Source organism: Physeter macrocephalus, chromosome 11, assembly GCF_002837175.3.
Source record: "Physeter macrocephalus isolate SW-GA chromosome 11, ASM283717v5, whole genome shotgun sequence".
In the NCBI taxonomy this organism is placed as follows: domain Eukaryota; kingdom Metazoa; phylum Chordata; class Mammalia; order Artiodactyla; family Physeteridae; genus Physeter; species Physeter macrocephalus.
Genome location: NC_041224.1, coordinates 88,274,728 through 88,294,768, shown reverse-complemented (window position 1 = coordinate 88,294,768; position 20,041 = coordinate 88,274,728). Strand labels below are relative to the sequence as shown.

Sequence of the window (20,041 nt, the reverse complement as noted above, 5' to 3'; positions counted from 1 at the left end):
GTGTCTGTTGTAACTTCTCCTTTTTCATTTCTAATTTTATTGATTTGAGTCCTCTCCCTCTTTTTCTTGATGAGTCTGGCTAATGGTTTATCAATTTTGTTTATCTTCTCAAAGAACCAGCTTTTAGTTTTATTGATCTTTGCTATTGTTTTCTTTGTTTCTATTTCATTTATTTCTGCTCTGATCTTTATGATTTCTTTCCTTCTGCTAACTTTGGGTTTTGTTTGTTCTTCTTCCTCTAGTTCCTTTAGGTGTAAGGTTACATTGTTTATTTGAGATTTTTCTGGTTTCTTGAGGTAGGCTTGTATAGCTATAAACTTACCTCTTAGAACTGCTTTTGCTGCATCTCATAAGTTTTGGATCGTCGTGTTTTCATTGTCATTTGTCTCTAGGTATTTTTTGATTTCCTCTTTGATTTCTTCAGTGATCTCTTGATTATTTAGTAATGTATTGTTTAGCCTCCATGTGTTTGTATTTTTTACATTTTTCTCCCTGTAATTCATTTCTAATCTCATAGCAATGTGGTCAGAATAGATGCTTGATATGATTTCAACTTTCTTAAATTTACTGAGGCTTGATTTGTGACCCAAGATGTGATCTATCCTGGAGAATGTTCCATGCACACTTGAGAAGAAAAGTAAGTATATCATGGCTTGTAGAGTGTCTGCTGAGAAATCAGCTGTTAACCTTATGGGAGTTCCCTTGTATGTTATTTGTCATTTTTCCTTTGCTGCTTTGTATAATTTTTCTTTGTCTTTAATTTTTGCCCGTTTGATTACTATGTGTCTTGGCATGTTTCTCCTTGGGTTTATCTTGTATTGGACTCTCTGCACTTCCTGGACTTGGGTGGCTATTTCCTTTCCCATGTTAGGGAAGTTTTTGACTATAATCTCTTCAAACATTTTCTCGGGTCCTTTCTCTCTCTCTTCTCTTTCTGGGACCCCTATAATGTGAATGTTGTTGCATTTAATGTTGTCCCAGTGTTCTCTTAAGCTGTCTTCATTTCTTTTCATTCTTTTTTCTTTTGTTTGTTCCACAGCATTCGAACACCACCATTCTGTCTTCCAGGTCACTTATCTGTTCTTCTGCCTCAGTTATTCTGCTATTGATTCCTTCTAGTTATTGTATTGTATTCCTTCAGTTATTGTATTGTTCATCTCTGTTTGTTTGTTCTTTAATTCTTCTAGGTCTTTGTTAAATATTTATTGCATCTTCTTGATCTTTGCCTCCATTCTTTTTCCGAGGTCCTGGATCATCTTCACTATCATTATTCTGATTTCTTTTTCAGGAAGGTTGCCTATCCCCACTTCATTTAGTTGTTTTTCTGGGTCTTTATCTTGTTCCTTCATCTGGTACATAGCCCTCTGCCTTTTCATCTTGTCTACCTTTCTGTGAATGTGGTTTTTGTTCCACAGGCTGCAGGATTGTAGTTGTTCTTGCTTCTGCTGTCTGCCCACTCCTTATCTGTTTTTTTCCTTTTTTCTTATTTTCTTAGCTGAGGTTGATTTAACGTAAATCATAGGGCTTCCCTGGTGGCACAGTGGTTAAGAATCTGCCTGCCAGTGCTGGTCAGGGAAGATCCCACGTGCTAAGGAGCAACTAAGCCCGTGCACCACAACTACTGAGCCTGCACTCCAGAGCCCTCGAGCCACAACTACTGAGCCTGCGTGCCACAGCTACTGAAGCCCGCATGCCTAGAGCCAGTGCTCTACAACAAGAGGAGCCACCGCAATGTGAAGCCCGCGCACCACAACAAAGAGTAGCTCCCGTTCGCCGCAACTAGGGAAAGCCCATGCCCAGCAATGAGGACCCAACACGGCCAAAAATAAATAAATAAAATTAATAAAATTATTTTAAAAATAAAATAAAATAAAGTAAATCATAGACAGCATGCCATTTTGCTTCTCTATACTTCAAAATACATGTTTAAAAAAATGGACATGATGCTGTTATCACATCTAAAAAAACCAATAATTATTTGGTATTGTTTTATATCTGGTTCATAACCAAATTTTCCCAGTTGGCTCTCAAATGTCTTGTTTAATTGGTTTATTAAATTGGGATCCAAACAGCGTCAACACAAGTGATTTGAATGTCATGTCACAGAAGAGTCTTCTAATTTAGAGCAGCTCTTCCTTCCACACTTTTTCCCCCTATGGTATTGATTTATTACAAGAACCAATTCAGTTGTCCTTGAGAATGTTGCATATTCTGTATTTGTAAATTTGCTCCCTTGAGTGTCATTTAACTTCTCCCTTCATCCTCTATATTTCCCAAAGTTTGAAGTTTGTGCTGTAGATTTGATGAGATTCCAGGTTATCTTTTTTTTGGAAGAACACTTCATGGTGCTTTGTGTTTCATACTATACCATGTTGAAAGTCCTACAATGTCTGGTTGTCCCACACTTAATAATGCTAAGATTAACAATGATTTCAGGTGCTGACAGATTAAGCCCTCCTCTCATCTAATGGTTTTATACACTGATGATCATGGCCTAAACCAATTATTTCTTTTGGGATTACAAAATTGTTATTTTCTAATCCTATCATTCATGAAGAGCCACACATCTCCTCTTATAGTTCATGTAGCTGGGCAAATTTTTTCCCCTGACTCTGGCAGATAGCTGGAGCTTTGTTCTTTGGAGAGAGTAAAACAGGGGTTTTACTGGCTGGGATGATACCAGTTACAGTCGAGGGTGTGCATGGGTAACACACTGAAAATTGTGTTTGAGTGAATGTTTGCATGTAGAATGCTGAGACCCTCAACATTTTCCCAACCACATGACTCCAAGAGATTGGAGACATTTTTCTGAGGAATCTGATCAGCCCAAGAGAAAACATTTAAATATACTGGTATTGGGGTTTCCCAGCAGCAAAGCCAGATCATCCTACAATGTACCTCACATTTAATAAGCCCATTTATGTGCTCAGAGTGTCCAACTGTATTTTTAGCCTCTCACTCTTAAACATGAGCAGAAAACTAAAGATTACCTTCTCTCTGAAGAAAGCTTCTAAGAAATAACACACAAAAATGGAATTGGAAGAAAACGGTGGTTATACACAGAGGACAATTTCAAAAACAAGCAAACAGAAACCCTATGATTAATATTTTCAAAGTGTTAAGATAATATATGGCATTATTGAAACAGCAACAGAATACAATAAAAAATAAAGTGTCAGAGAGCAAAAAGAGCTCTTGGAAATTTTTAAATGTTAGCAGAAATAAATTCAATAAAAGGATTAGATAATGTTAAGGAAATCTTCCAGATAATGGGCAAAAAGACAAGAGGTGGAATATTTGAGAAAACAGGTAAGACAGGAGTTACAACATCAATATATAAGGGATTCCAGAAAGAAAGAACAGAGAAAATGAAGGGGAGGAAATAACCAAATAATTTAAGAAAATATCCCAAAATTGAAGGACAGAGGTTACTAGGCTGAAGGGTCCCATTGTAAGATCAGCATATTGGATGAAAATAAACCCATTCTAAGTATACTTTGGAACATACTTATACTAAGAAGTATCCATTGTTTATCTAAAATTCAAATTTAAATGGGCATCCTGTATTTGATCTGGGAGACCTACATTGACCTTATCATTACCAGTAATGGCAATTCCTCATAATTTCCATTTCTAACAATCATCTTGGACCACCACTTTCCATCTATTGAACTTTTTCTAGTATTCCAAACCCAACAATCATTCAATTCTATAGGTATCTATAATGCATTTATCCTAACACATTTTCACTATCATTTACTGCCCCCCCAAACCCTCATGTTCTTCTTTACCTAGCTTAAATTTCATGGTTAATAAGTTATATTCACTCCTTCACACACATCCTAAATTCCCTTGCTCCTCTTTTGCTTTTGAATTTGCTTGGCTAAATCACAGCCCTGGTTCAATTCAATATTATACCTGTATAACTGAATGTGGCTGGGGAAACACACACATACATACACACACAAACAGAAAGTCCAATTTAAATTTAAGACCACGGACCTCATGATATGCCCCTGATGCAACTATATCATACCATATTTCCTTAGACCAGTAGTTCTCAAAGTGTGGCCCGCTGGCCAGCAGTACCAGCTTTATCTGGGAACTTGTTAGAAATGGAAATTCTTGGTTGGGTTCCACCCCAGACCTGAATTAGAAAATCTGAGACTGGGGCCCAGCTCCCTGTGGTTCAATAAGCCTTGCAAGTGAGTCTGATATGCCTGGTCTCAAATTTTAGCTTGTAAAAGAATCACCTGTAAAGCTTGTTAAAAACCAGATTGTTGTACCCCACCCTTGGAGTTTCTGATTCAGGTCTGGGTGGGGACCAAAATTTTGCATATTTAACCAAGTGATGCCATTGCTGAGCCAGGGACCACACTTTGAGAACCTGTCCCTATACCAATCATTCTTACTTTTGAAAGATTAACTTTTTTCTTTCTCTTCAAACTTCCTGCATCTGCTCCCTAAACTGACTCAGCTGATGACCCTGATTAGCACTTCACTGGCAGAATATAAAAGCAATCAGAATAGAACTTCCCGTGCCCACACCTATCACATCTACCTCCCTATTATGCATTTATACTTACATACACTACCTTATCTCCAGTTACTGGAAGCGAACGCTCCATATTTCTATTTAATGCAAGCCCTTCCACTTGGGCACTAGATCCCATCACCTCTGGCCTACTTAAGGAAATAAATTTAGTTAATTCTCCAATCTCTTTCCAACATCATCAAAATATCCCCTTTTATTGGATCCCCATTAACATTCAAAAATGCTGTTATTCCTTCCCTTGTCAATACCCCACCCCCATTCCAAACTTTTTTCTTTTTAAAAAATTTTTTTAATGTTTTACAACTTTTTATTTTATATTGGAGTATAGTTGGTTAACAATGTTGTGACAGTTTCAGGTGTACAGCAAAGTGATTCAGTTATACATGTACATGCGTCTATTCTTTTTCAAATTCTTTTCCCATTTACCAAACTTATTTCTTGAGCCCATTTCTCGTCTTCCTTTTTAATAAAACTCCATAAAGGAATTGTATTTGTTCTTTCCACATTTATCTTTTCCCATTCCAAACAGTGATACCTAAACTGAGATTTGAAGGGTCTATAGGGGATGGCTGGGTGTAGGAGGTGGGACTGTGTGCAGAAGAGCTTCCTAGGAAGAGGTAAGGGGGCCGGAATGAAGGAGAGGAAAATAATGGGAGATTAAGTTGGAAAGAAACAGGGACTAGAAAAACCACATTAAGGTATCTAGACTATTCTTAAACAAATTTGGTGCTATTAAAGGTTTTTTGTAAAGTGCTTGAATTGTATGATCAGATTTTCATCTTGGAAAGATCACTGGCTATGATATGGAAGGGGGATTGATAGTGAATTTAATATTTGGAAGACCAATTAAAAGTCTGTTACAGTACAGATGAATTAAATTGAGTTAGTGGCAGTGGGAATGGCGAGTACCAGGATTCTTTGAGAGACGTTTGGAAGAGTATGGAGAGGACTTGGCACTTGCATTTGTCTATCTTATTTCTCTGCACTGAAAGGGGCTGGAGTAGATTTTATAGAAAAAATAATAACACGTGAGGCTTCAATCAGTGTTCCAAACACATATAATAAATTTTTGGATGAAGTACTCTTCATTTGTAAAAAGTTACTTGGTTTTCCATAGCTAGCAGAGCCTATTAACACGTAACTATTAATTAGAATTCAATTGATACCTTTCCCACTTATCTAAAGAAGTGACCCTATGATCTAAATTGGAAAGTTGTTTTTAACATAATGACATGCCAAACCATAGACTTTCATTTACAACTAAGGTTAAGAGCTATTTACAGTAAACTTTCAAGTTGTGAACTTTTAAAGATGCAAACCTGTGTTCACATGTCCAATCACGTAAGTTAGTTCACATGTCTGGCGTACATTGTCACGTGCATGCATCCTCTACAGGTGGTTGTGCTTTTGTGTACTTACTTTGTGTAGCTTACTAATGAAGACCTGATGGAATTGGAGGCCCAGAGAAAGGACGAAGAGAGACAAGAGGAAGAAGTAGCTGAAGAACTAAAGAGATTCACTATGCAGGAAATGGCAAGCGGATTGTCTTTATTTGAGGAGGCACTATTAGTTTTTTTTTGTTTTTGTTTTAATTTATTTTTGGCTGTGTCAGGTCTTAGTTGCCGCATGTGGGATCTTTTGTTGCGGCACACGGGCTTCTCTCTAGTTGTGGTGCGTGGGCTCAATAGTTGTGGCGTGCCTGCTTAGTTGCCCTGCAACATGTGGGATCTTAGTTCCCTGACCAGGGATCGAACCCGCATCCCCTGCATTGGAAGGCGGATTCTCAACCACTGGACCACCAGGGAAGTCCCGAGGCACTGTTAGTTTTTGAGGCACGGAACCAGAACATAGAATGGTACACGAAGTTTGCAGCAGCCGTTCAGAATGCAATCCAGTGCTACAGTGTCATCATCTATGAAGAGAAAAAATGAGCCACTACCCAGACATCACTGGATCGTTTTTTCAAGAGGGTAGATAGAATTGAATCCAGCAAGGAACCAGAACCTGTGCCGTTAACGTCAGGCGTGAGTGAAATTGCAGCTTGCCCTCCGTCCCCTATTGCTGACGCTCCTTCAGCTCTACCTTCTCCCACCTCCTCTCCCTCCTCCAGTCAGTAACTCTTCTCGCCTGTTCCCTCAATGCCAGCCCCTGTATGCCAGCTGTTGTGCTGTACTACTGTACTTTTCACGGTAATGTACTGTAAGATTAAAAATGTTTTCTATTTTTGTGTTTTTTTTTTATGTATTATTTGTGTGAAAAGTATTATAAACCTATTACCCTATATAGCCGATTGTGTTAGTTGGGTACCTAGGCTCTGTTGAACTTACGAACAAATTGGACCTACGAACACGGTCTCAGAATGGAACTCGTTCGTTTGTAGAGGACTTACTGTTCCCATAACCTCCTAAGAGAGCCATTAAGAATTAGTAACCTTACTGAAGTTTACAGAGGTCTCTCTCCAGAATTCTGCCGAGTCTGGCTATTGCTGCAAGTGCAAAGTGTCTATTCTAAGAGCTCATATGCAGGTAGTTGAAATTTCCAAAATTTTTAGGAAGGATACTTTGTTATCATTAGTGTTGCCTGGAATTGTTTTCCATTGTCAATGCTTTTCAGTGATTCATTATTTTTACTTTTGCCTTTTGTTTGGCCGTGCCACACAGCTTGTGGGATCTTAGTTCCTGGACCAGGGACTGAACCCTGACTCCGGCAGTGAAAGCAGAGTCCTAACCACTGGACCGCCAGGGAATTCCCACTTTTGCTTTATTTTTAATTTGTTGTGGGTCATTTGGTTAAGGGCCACAAAGAAATATTAAGTTGAGAACTTCTGATCTCAATTCTAGAGTCTTCATGGGATTATAGAAATGGGAATGAGCTTATAAAATTTAGTTCTACTCTTACTTTCTAGCAAAAAATGAATTTCAAGCTAATAAATTTGTACAGAACATAAATTTTAAGACAAAAAACGTGACAAGTGGTTAAATATTTCTCCCTTTACTCCCACTATACATATTAGACTGTTTCCAAGGCTTACTATCTTAAGGAAAATACGAGTAATTTATTAGTTAACAATCTGTTAGTATGAATACCTATTAAGAGGAAAATAATTCAATAGATTTTTATGATTTGTATTTTGAATTTTAATAGACGTATCTGATAGAAAATATAAAAGGTACAAGAGTATACAGTGAAAAATAAGTCTCCCTCTCACTCCTGTGCTCAACCCATCTTATTCCCTCTCTTCTTAAAGAGAGCTTCTCTTTCCAGTTTTTTATGTATCTTTTCAGGTATCTGGGCCTGTGGGATGAAACAAGGTTCCTCTGAACAGGACTCCTCAACATATCGTCAAGACAAAACCACTACAGATACATATCTGGGCCATCCACATCTAAGTTAAAAAAAAAATACCCTGTACAATGGCAGCAGGGATCTTAGTAATTTGTGAGAACATAAGCAAAGCTGCAAATGTCAGGGATGTTCATTACAACAGGTAGGACAGTTTCTTGGTAAAAAAAGTCTATAGATATACCAATTCAATAAATATTTATTAAGAGCTATTATGTATCAATATAAATTTCCAGTAAATGACTATTATGGAATCTAAGTTTTATGGATAATTTGTCAGATTTAAAATAACCACACAATTTCATAAGTGATTATTATCATTTTCACCTTATGTGAACATGATCTAGTAGCTTTTAGTTCATTTTCAATTATTTTTCGCCATTCAAAATAAAACAAACTCAAATTTTATTTTAAAATAGAATTTATTGAATACCATAGTGAATTCAATACATTAAAAAAAACGGTTTTTCTTGTCAGTATTGGCACATAATGAAGAGTTTTAAAGCACTGCCAAATTAACACTTCAAAAAATTTTAAATCATGTTCCATAAAAAAATAAAGCCTAGTAGTGCTATAAAAGTACTAATTTACACTAACATATCAAAGTGTTAAAAGAATTTCACACTCAAACCTCCATCTAAGAAGTAAAAATTCAATCATGTACTTTAAAAAAGGTTCTCATATGATCAAAAGACAACAGAAGGTATAAAACAAGCAAAACCCACCTAATTTACATTGACTTGTCTCATTGGGAAATCTCAAGGCTAACCAGATAAACTTTAGATACTGAAAAAAAATCCATATTCCAAAGGAAAATAAGTTGTTTACTTTTTATGCTTAATCAAAGAAACAAATCATGACATTAAATATTCCACATTTTTTTCTTTTAGTTGTCCCTTAATTGCAAATAATGTAGGACTATTCTAAAAAATTTAGTTAAAAAAATTTTCCCCAATGAACATTTTCTTAGATACAAAAGTGTCCTTATGGAAACATTAAACAAGAAAATTTACATATATGACTTTCACTGTAATATGGCCTGTATATTACTCTTATAAGTCATTTTGTTTACTCTGAAAATTCAGTAATCCTAATTGTGAGTACTACATAATTTCTTTCAAATTCCAAAGGTTAAGTCATTTGATTCAGATCTCTTGAATTTATAGAGTATCTTTCTTCCAGGAAACATAAACTGATTTTTATTCAGTATTTTGATTTTATTTTCATTACCCTCCCCTACCTCCTTTAGAATTACCTCTGAGGTAAATAGAGCACTGAAAATAAATTTTTTAAACTGTAAAACGGGTTGTTTGGCATAACAACTTTTTTCCTTGTTAATGGGAAAATATAAAGCCTTTCAAACTAGTGCAATCCAGTATTCTGAAAAGCAATTCCTGTTTGTGAAGTCTCATTAGCTGAGATCAAGTTGACATTTTAGAGACCAAACTTAAATAAATTAGTTTCTGCTTATATCTAAGGCAGAAATTTAAAAAACAAAGGAAAACTGGAAAGCTCATTTGTATTTACTCCAAATGTACCATTTCATCAAAATCTCTATGAACATGTAACTAAAATCAATAAATGCCAACAGCAGATGGGTTAAAATTTTCTTCCTTCAAAAGAGAAATAAATTGCCGAGTCTACTAATAACGTATTGCTAATCTAAAAAAAAAATCTACAAGCTAGAAGGAAACATAACGTAGTAAAATATCAAAGTCCTTTCCCACAAACCTCATATTTATCTTTGCCGAACTAAACTCAAGTAAAAATCATTGACTTCACAATTTGAGGTATTTAATAATTTCTGTTTGATAAACTACAAGAATGTTCATAGGGAATTTCTCAGACTATTTTTTTTTTGGAAGTAAGTAATCTCCTACAATATATCTTATTGTTTCAAAGACATGTTTAGGAAAAAAACAAACTTCTCCTCCCCTTAAAGTTATTCGTGGTGGGAGGGCAAGAGAGGAAGAAATGATTCAGTTTTCTAAAGCCAAATTTCCATCTCTGCTATCTTTTGCTTATATTTTGATTCCCCAAATATTTCTGCACTTTATTGTAATTTCTATAAATATTTTCAGTTCAGTTGCTAGAAGGACTAAGTACAATATAAAGTTGATATTGAAGATGGAGAAACTTAAGAAATTTCACTTTTTATGTTATTTCTATTTAATCTGTAAGATTTAAATAGCAAACTAGAACAAGGTTTTACCTTCTTGATAACTAATGGTTGGATAAAGTAGAATTTGCATCAAAGAATTAAGATTCCAGATTTCTAGATGTAAAATTTTCTCTTAACATTCTTCATAAAATGTGGTTGAGGCTTTTGAATATTCTAAAGCTGGGATAAGAGTGCAGATAATTTTACTTAACAAAGCTGTATTCTGGCAAACATTTTATTGATATTATAAATGAAAATATAGTTGGAGCTTTAACATGGCACTTAATCTGTTCTCTCTATCAGAGTCTGCCAAATAAATTAAATTCTTTGGAAAAAATTCAAACTTTATATTATAGAGGCAAAATTAACATGAACTCTTACTTGTCAGATACTTATTTGTTATTTGCCATAAACCAAATGACCCATAAGTGTATTAAGTAGAAAGAAGGGCTGACTGTCAAGGGAGCTTCTACATCTATAAATTACTCAGCAACTTAACAATTAATCAAAAGCATCTAATTCCCTCAAATACTAAATTTAGTTCAAACATCAAAGGTGTGATCCATTTTTAAAGGTATTAGCTTTATCTTTTAATCAGTTAAACTGGCCTTAGGATGAAAAATCATGGATTTGTTCACATATCTTGTACATTATTCACAGAGAAATACAAAATCCTGCTGTCTTTGCAATCTCTTTTCATTTGGGAATTTCTTAGAGAAAATAAAAGAAAATGGAAAGATAATGTGACCTATGACTCCCAGGATAATGTTCAAGTCCACATCTGAGATTTAGCAAAGAATGAGAAAGATTTTTTCAAGTTGGAAGATGCCAAAGTGATTAGTTGGTCTAACATACTCATTTTGCAGATGAGAAAGCTGAGATACAGTTTTATTGAGCTAATAAAATTTACTCAAACTCTTGTAATTAAATTGAGACTAACACCCAGTCTCCTGTCTTCTGTCTCCAATTCTTTTCTCTGAAGCACACTTTGTATATTAGTAAACCATTCTCCATCCAAATTTTAAAAAGTTAACAGTGGTTTCCTACAGAGAAAAGAGTAGGGACCAGGGGAAAAAAAGGTAGGGGAGGGGATTATTAGGGATGTTAACACTCAAACAATGAGTCATATGTATTAATACATAATTTAATAAGAAAAATAATTTTTACAAAATATTAAGTCTTAACATTAGCAGAACCAAACTTCAGAGATCAGAAATACCATAGTGGAATTAAATGTTAGTTTAGAAATTTAAACTACATCTTCAAGGAAACAGCAGAACTGAAAACTGTGGATTTCAGTTTTTGTTTCCTTTTAATGACTAGTTCTATATATTATGTTTCTCTATATCTGGAAAAATATTCTAATATAATATATATGTAGTCTGAAGTAATTTAGGTTCTCAAGTTTAAAAAAGGATTGGGGTTTTTTTTAAACTTATGCTACAAAAATACACATTTATATATATTCCCAAATTATATATTTCTAACCTCTGCAGTGATAAAAGGTCTAAAATTCCATTGCTGAACTGCCTTCTTACATGGTCTTAAACAGTTATTTCTATACAGCATAAAATTTGCATAATTCTTTACAGTAAAATCTGCTCAGAAACTCACTTTGACAAATACTTTTAACTATCATTAGAGTTGAAAGAAAGAGATTTCAGTAAGAAAAGTACAGGGGTGGATGAAGATTTTTTTTTTAGAAAAATATACTGTATATATTACATCTTGAAAATTACACAGACCATATGCTTTTATTTAATGTGAAGGCACAACTTTAACATAGTTAAAAGCAAATGTATTTTAATTACTTATCATGTAGTTGTCAGTACCAGCTCTTAAAAATACATATTTGCAAGCACTTCACTGAAGTTTCTTTCAGATTGTCAATTCAAAAGCCAATTTAAAACGGCCAACTCTATTTGTAGAAAATCAATTGACACATTATTGCAAGTCCACATAATATTATTATTGGACAATCTGTTCACCAGCAGTCACAGGGTTTTCTTCATTTGTTGCATAGTCCAGATGGTCCATCATCTAGGCATAAATAAAAGATGTTAGGAAATGCAAATTTTCAACTTGCCCCCAGTATTCACTAATTTGGCAAAAGAAGTCCCCGTTTTTAAGAGACACAGAGTGCTTCATGGAACCGAGCACTCCTTTTGGAGCAATGTACTGTTTCAACATCCACACTCCTAAGGAAGGACATGCTCAGGGTGACAATGACTCTTTCAGGAAGCTTCATCATTAGACTAGGGCCAATCTGATAAGTGCTTTCTCTGGATCTTCCACTATTTCCATCTCCCAGTATGAATACTGCCCTGCATGGCAGTGGGAATATCCATCACAACATATTCCTGATGCTTATTCGAGGACACTATTCCAAACAGTGTCCACTCCTACAGGTGGAAAAACTAAAAATGGCACCACAAATCACTGTGAGAATACCAGCTGGTTCAGGGACAGTATAACCTGGTTGAATTGACCTTAGGATCATTTAAAAATGATACATGAAATATTAAAAAGACTGTATGACAAAAATTTCTACTAAGGGCAAAGAAATTAAAGATACTTAAAAGTCAAATGATATCTGAAAACAAAAACAAGAATATACTTGCCATAGACTATTTTAGGGGAATTACCAGTTAAACTTCTCTCAAATGATCACTTCAGTTCCTCCCATTTTTTCTCATAAAAATCTTTGCATGTTTGGGAATGAAGGAAGAAACACTTAAATGTTTTCAGTGTTTTTACCCTGTTCTTCAGATAAAACTAATTAAAAATAGGAAAAAAGGGACTTCCCTGGTGATGCAGTGGTTAAGAATTCCCCCTGCCAATGAAGGGGACACGGGTTTGAGCCCTGGTCCAGGAAGATCCCACATGCCTCAGAGCAACTAAGCCCATGCACCACAACTACTAAGCCTGCACTTTAAAGCCCATGAGCCACAACTACTGAGCCCACGTGCCGCAACTACTGAGCCCACGAGCCCCAACTACTGAAGCCTGCGCACCAAGAGCCCGTGCTCCGCAACAAAGAGAAGCCACCGCAATGAGAAGCCCGCACACCACAACGAAGAGTAGCCCCTGCTCACCGCAACTAGAGAAAGCCCACGTGCAGCAACGACCCAATGCAGCCAAAAATAAATTAATTAATTAATTTAAAAAAATAAAGTGTGACCTACAAAAAAAATAGGAAAAGAAAAAGTACTTAATGTCTTTCCGAAGATTGTCAAAGATTTTTAGACTGGTGATTAAATTTAAGTATTGTGATGTAGTTTTTCACTTCTTTACTAAGAAGTAGAAGATAAGCAAGATAAATGTTCCCATTTTTATAAACTGATTCTAAAAGCTTTAGTGTTTTTTGGAAGAGGAAGCAGAGAGAGGAATAATTTCCAAATGGGGTCTCTGGACGTGCCAGACAAAGAAGAATACAAACATGAGCTGAGGCTTTCAGCTGACAACTGTCTCAAGTGATGGAGACAGCTTATAAAACCCAAACCTGCTGATAATCTATGAGTCATTTCAAGCCCCTAAACAATCAGTTTTTTGTTTTTTTTGTGTGTGTGTGGTATGCGGGCCTCACACTGTTGTGACCTCTCCCGTTGCGGAGCACAGGCTCCGGACACGCAGGCTCAGCGGCCATGGCTCACGGGCCCAGCCGCTCCGCGGCATGTGGGATCCTCCCAAACCGGGGCGCGAACCCGGTTCCCCTGCATCGGCAGGCGAACGCGCAACCACTGCGCCACCAGGGAAGCCCTAAACAATCAGTTTTGAGGTCCTTTATTTGACAAAGATATCCCCTAGATTAATGTAGTTGCATATTCATAGCACTTCTGCGGCGGGTCGGCGGGGGTTGGGGCGCATAAAAGCCAAATCAAGATAGGTAACACAAAAGACGAAGTTGTTGAAGAGCTGATTTTAGTCACAATTTAAATGAGAGAGGGAAAGAAGAAGCACGTAAGATATATTTAGCCCCCCTCTTTTTCAAGCAATTTATAGACACTCCGGTGTAAGAGGCTGGAGCTGTGGGGACAGAGAAACGCAGAATGGATGTTGGGGAAAAACCCTCTTTCGTCCCCAAGACCTGCTGACCCTGGTAACTGTAACCTAATGAAATAATAGCCTACATAACTCTAAGTTATAATGTGCCTCTTCTTTCCTAATCCTCTGGTACCTCATTGGCACTGTAATCTGATCTCTAAATATAGAAATATATTAGTTAAAAAGAAAAAAACTTGCAAAATCAACTTATTGAGAAGTGACATCTCTACTCTGTATTTACTTTTCTTTAGTAACTTTTCAAAAAAAAAACACAGAAAAATAAAGACCAAACTTGAAACAGGATTTTAAAAACACAACAAAAATTAACATAGATAATAAAATTAACCAGAAAATTCACGTAAATTTTTTTCTTAATATTTGTAAATAGGCAAGCTCAATTTAGAAAAGATGTTCTCTGAAACTGGGTCGACTAACCTGGCATTTACTGATAGCTCTGAACCAATCTCCAGAAACAGTCTAATAAAATGCTAATTAAAGTGCAGTAACTGGAAAGTTGTTGATACTACAGCAGAGCTGTTCTAAGTATCTCTGTATTCTGACTTGTCAGTTACAGCTTGTGACTTCTAAAAATAATTAGAAGCACTAGTGACATTTAACAGAGACAAACCCACTGTTTATTGGATATTAACAAACTGAAAATTTACTTCCCACCCAGAGTAAAACAGCCCATTGGAGGTTGCTGTATAAATCTAACTCCACTGATTTAGGATTAGAAACAAAAAACTCTCCCCAAAGGATGATTTCTATTAATTGTTCTATATGTCAAAGTAATTATGCCACCGCTTAATTTTTCTCCTTAGAGAAAAAACACCTTAACTTTCTCTACACTCATTATAAAATAAGGGAAACTGAATATTGTAGCTCTTAAAGCACTCCAGAAAAATAGTTCATAAAAAATATAGTGTAAGTAGCTTTGAGCTATAGAAAAGAATATACAATTAAGATTTCCAAACTAGTATCATTTAATGAAATCCTATAGAAAACTTTACTTTTTTGATTAGAGAAATTCATGGAAGGGCTGAATGACTCCAAGTAAAATACTAAAGTACTTCTATGAAGTCTCTAAGTTTCAGCAAAAAACAAGGTATAATTTGCCCTTTGAAAACAGTATAAAAAGGCTATCAGGGCTACCCATGACTTTTAAAAATCTCCAGTGGAAAAGTCCTGCTTTCTACTACTCTTACACTTAATGCTAATATCAGGCATTAGAATGAATCAAATGATAACAGCATAAACAAATGTGCTGTTAGATTCTGATTTTAATTTATATTACCTGCTTTACATTTGATTTTTTTTCCAAAACAGTAGCAAAAACTTTCGGCACTTGAAAAAAATGGTTATATATAAAGACTGTAGAGATATGTCTAGTTTAATGTTTCAAAAGTGCCACACTTTTACAATACCTTATTAACATTTTTGGTAATTTTATGAAGGCTGCTAAAACACAACCCAGAAGCTTACACACACACACAAAAGTGATTAAAGGTCAGTGCCTTAAGGACTGAACATTATAATTGCTTTGCATGAAGAATTTCAATAACATAGACTGAGAATTTACAGTGTATAAAACACTGTTATCAGCACTGTGGGTTCCTAACACCTAGGAGCTAATAACTTAAGTGAGGGAAGCATACACAAATACCTACACTACAAGGCAGGTGTCAATAAGTATTTAAAGTCAAAGTCTAAAAAAAATATGGGGAAAGGTAAACCTGATTTCAATTGGAGAACTCTTGGATATCTGCTTGGAGAAGGCAGATTTTGAGTTGGGAGTTATATAAGCGATATTCTGGAAACAGATAATGGAGGTAGGGGGAGAAGAGGGAAAGGATTATTATACTGTTAGCCAAAGAGATGAACCAGTAACGGCCTGAGGGTTGTCTTCAGGGCTGATTCTCAGGACTCTCCTACACTAAGTCCATACCTAGTCTCCCTTTATTTTCCCAGGCTTGTTGAGGTTCCCTGTTCTACTTCCAAAGCTTCTGATAGCCTTATCTGATTTCAACATCCATTTGCCTCACTAAGCTTTGGGCTAACCTACCTCTATAGATTAGATTCTCCTACCTCCCTGTAAATCCAACCTCATTTTATGAACGAGGAGTCTTCAGAGATTAAATAATTTGCCAGAACTGATGCCAAAGCTATAATATACTGTCTTCCACAAATGACAACATTTGAACTAAATTAAGTTGGACTTTAAAGGTTGGACAAAAGGAATGAGAGATTTTCTTTTTCACATTAACAGAAGGCATTACATTCTATAACTTTTAAAAAGGCTAGTTTTATGGAAAAGTAGACTCTCTCCTGGCAGCAGTTTATAATATTCTGCAACTAGCTTGCTTAAAATTTCAGGAAATGTCCATGCTTAATATTTTCTGTGGGAAAATGACCATGTTTAACAAAGTCTTTTCTCTGAGGCTTGTGATGGCCTTTTACAAATAAGTTAAAAGGAAGCAGATTTAACAAATACCCAAAGTTTTAATATCTAAACCAGGAAAGTAGAAATCAGTTAATGAATTGAAAAACAACCACCAAACCAACAAATAAACCAAAACAAAAAAACTCAATTCCTACAAATAATAATAGCAAATACATTTACAGTGCTAACAATGTGCCAGGTACTGTACTAAGCAATTTGCATCTATTACAACAACCTTCTGAAGTAGGTTGATTATTATCCCATCTTACATTGGAGGAAACTGAGGCACCGAGAAGCTAAGTAACTTGCCTAAGGTCACATGGCTAATAATTAACAAAATCAGAATTCAAACTTAGGCCATCTGGCACCAGACTCCATGCTTTTTATTACTATGTGGTATTTTATATTCTGAATGTCTTATGTAATAAAATTATGATACCACACTACAAAAGTGAGAAGTGTATTACCAAAATTGTCCTATTTTTTTTTTTTTTTTTTTTGTGGTACGCGGGCCTCTCACTGTTGTGGCTTCTCCAGTTGCGGGGCACAGGCTCCAGACGCGCAGGCTCAGCGGTCATGGCTCACTGGCCCAGCCGCTCCGCGGCATGTGGGAGCTTCCCAGCCGCTCCGCAGCATGTGGGATTTTCCCGGACCGGGGCACGAACCCGTGTACCCTGCATCGACAGGCGGATTCTCAACCACTGCGCCACCAGGGAAGCCCTGTCCTATTTTTTGACACTTTAAAATGGATTTTCCTACAATCAACTGTCTTATTTAGTGTCTATGTCTTATAGTGAAGGCCTTGGAGTCCATCCTTCTGTAACTATTTACTATGGCTTTGTGTCCAGCTGCAATGATCTTTAACTTTATATGCAGCTGTTGTGAATCAGAATCATGATTTCTTTCAAGGTCACAATTTTTAAGAATGAAACTTGAATGGTCCAGGGCAGAGCACTTATTCATAGGGAATATAAATGCATCCCTTGGTTGAAGTCCATTCTTACCTACCATCCCCATTCTCCTCAATAAAAAGCCTGGAGAGAGAAAGGAGGGCCGACCCTTAAAGCTGCATTAAGGGGAAGGAAAAATTTACAAGTAAAAATAAAATGCTGGTGATGAAAATAACAACAAACATACTTAATTCTGTAAGATAGTACCATGTGCTCTCATTAACTGTCCCAAATTTAAACTCTAACCCTAAACAAAGTTTCCCCAATGTTGCTCACCCTCTTTGTCCTGATTTGCCTCATAATCAGTTAATAAGATAAGTGCCCCTAAAAGGAGAAACCTCTTGGTCACAGTTCTGTCCTGAGCCTTTTCTTCTCCCTCTACATTCTCACTCACGGAGTATGCTAGTGACACTCCCAAATTTCTGTCTCTAGCTAGGCCTGTCTCCTGCATATCAGGAGATGTTTATTCAACTGCTTACTTCTCTTTTCCTGGTAGTCCATAGGTATTCTGAAATGTCCCACATTGAATTCATCATCTTATCTCTCAAATCTGTTGCCCTTCTTAATCTCAGTGAGTGGTGTCACCATCCACCCACTCAGCCCCCCAAACCAAAAATCCTGGACTCCACTTCCTCTCCCTACACTGAATCTATCACCAGATCCCATTAATTATGCCTCTAAATTTCTCTTGACCTTGTTCACCTCTCTCAATCTCACTACCTTTCTAATTCTGGCTACTACTGCTTCTAATTGTAATACAGCTGCCTCAAGTTTTGCTCCCTCCTCCAATCCATTTTCTAGATTTCTTAAAACTCTTAAAATGGTCTCCAGGATTCTTAGGATAGAGTCCAAGCTCTTGAACGTGGCTTACAAGACCCTACAGACTCTTTCCCTTGCTTCCTTCTCCAGTTTTCATCTCCTACTGCTCCCCTATTCTTACTCAATAGGATAGCCATCCTAAACTTCATTTCGATCCCAAATCTGTCAATGCTCTTCCCTCCAAGCCTTTGAAGTTATGGTTCTCTCAATATGGAACACATGGCTCAGTCTTAAAAGTCTCAATATAAACTTAACATTCTTTTTTTTTCTTTTTGGCTGCATTGGGTCTTTGTTGCTGTGCACGGGCTTTCTCTAGTTGTGGCCAGCGGGGGCTACTCTTTGTTGCGGTGCGCAGGCTTCTCATTGTGGTGGCTTCTCTTGTTGCAGAGCCCGGGCTCTAGGCGTGCGGGATTCAGTAGTTGCAGCAAGCAGACTCAGTAGTTGTGGCTCACGGGCTCTAGAGCGCAGGCTCAGTAGTCGTGGAGCACAGGCTTAGCTGCTCCATGGCATGTGCCATCTTCCTGGACCAGGGCTCGAACCCTTGTCCCCTGCATTGGCAGGCGGATTCTTAACCACTGCGCCACCAGGGAAGTCCCATAAACTTAACATTCTTTAAGAAGCTTGCCTTACCCAAATCACCTTTGACTGTCTCAAAACCATAAGCACTGGGTGTCCCACTTCTAGATTTCATGGCACCTGCCATAACTAACATTCATCACACTTTATTGTTAGTGACTCTATTTGTATCCTCCACTAGACTCTACTTTTTTTTTTTTTTTTTTGTGGTACGCGGGCACAGGCTCGGGACGCACAGGCTCGGTGGCCATGGCTCACGGGCCCAGCCGCTCCGTGGCATGTGGGATCTTCCCAGACCGGGACACGAACCTGTGTCCCCTGCATCGGCAGGTGGACTCTCAACCACTGCGCCACCAGGGAAGCCCTAGACTCTACTTTCAAGAGGCCGTGAGAGTAGGCCTGCTTCTAACTTGTTCATCTTTTATCAACAGCACCTACAACAGTACCTGGCTCAATAGAACTGCTCAATAAACATTTGCTAAGTGAAGAAATAGAAAACTATTTTTAAAAACTGATGACAAAGAGCACTTCTTGGGATGTTGCTTTCAAAAACTAGTATTAGGGACTTCCCTGGTGGCACAATGGTTAAGACTCCGTGCTCCCAACGCAGGGGGCCCAGGTTCTATCCTTGGTCAGGGAACTAGATCCCACATGCATGCCACAACTAAGAGTTTGCATGCCACAACTAAGGAGCCCATGAGCCACAACTAAGGAGCCCACCTACTGCAACTAAGGAACCTGCCTGCCACAACTAAACCTGGCGCAACCAACCAAATAAATAAATAAATATTAAAAACAAAACAAAAGAAGTATTAGAGCGTGTGTTGTAGGACATACTTTTACTTTTCAAAATCTATAAAACATTCCATGTGGGTGTCCTCTTCATGGAAGTTACAAGCTGTCTTACTAGTTTAGTCAAGGACCTTGTGGCCATAAACTAATTCTATGTGTATAAATACAAGTTGAGACAATGGCATTGTGAGGTAGGAAAGGCAGGTATTTACCCTAATCTCAAAGAAATTATAAGACTTACCCCAAAGAATTCTAAGCTGGTGCTTTTTTCAATTATAGTAGTCTAACTTAATGTGCTAATCACCTCTTGTTAAATAAAGATGACACTACAACCAACCACAAGGTGGATATGAACTTTGAAC

The 20,041-nt window shown here is 37.0% G+C and overlaps 1 protein-coding gene and 1 long non-coding RNA gene across 9 annotated transcripts in view; one reads left to right on the top strand and one right to left on the bottom strand.

Moving 5' to 3' along the window:
* The window catches only part of LOC114487244 (uncharacterized), a 12,235-nt gene extending 10,360 nt beyond the window's left edge, over window positions 1-1,875 (top strand). Inside the window, exon 3 of the long non-coding RNA XR_003682188.2 lies at window positions 1,496-1,875. This is a non-coding gene — a long non-coding RNA (uncharacterized lncRNA). The remainder of the gene's footprint in view (window positions 1-1,495) is intronic.
* A 6,464-nt stretch (window positions 1,876-8,339) lies between these two features.
* SPPL2A (signal peptide peptidase like 2A) overlaps window positions 8,340-20,041 on the bottom strand; it is a 54,218-nt gene continuing 42,516 nt past the window's right edge. For all 8 annotated transcript variants that reach the window (XM_024116103.3, XM_055088229.1, XM_028495315.2 and 5 more), the window contains one exon: window positions 8,340-12,098. In XM_024116103.3, the coding sequence (XP_023971871.1) occupies window positions 12,027-12,098 (72 nt within the window). In that variant the 3' untranslated portion in view covers window positions 8,340-12,026. The remainder of the gene's footprint in view (window positions 12,099-20,041) is intronic.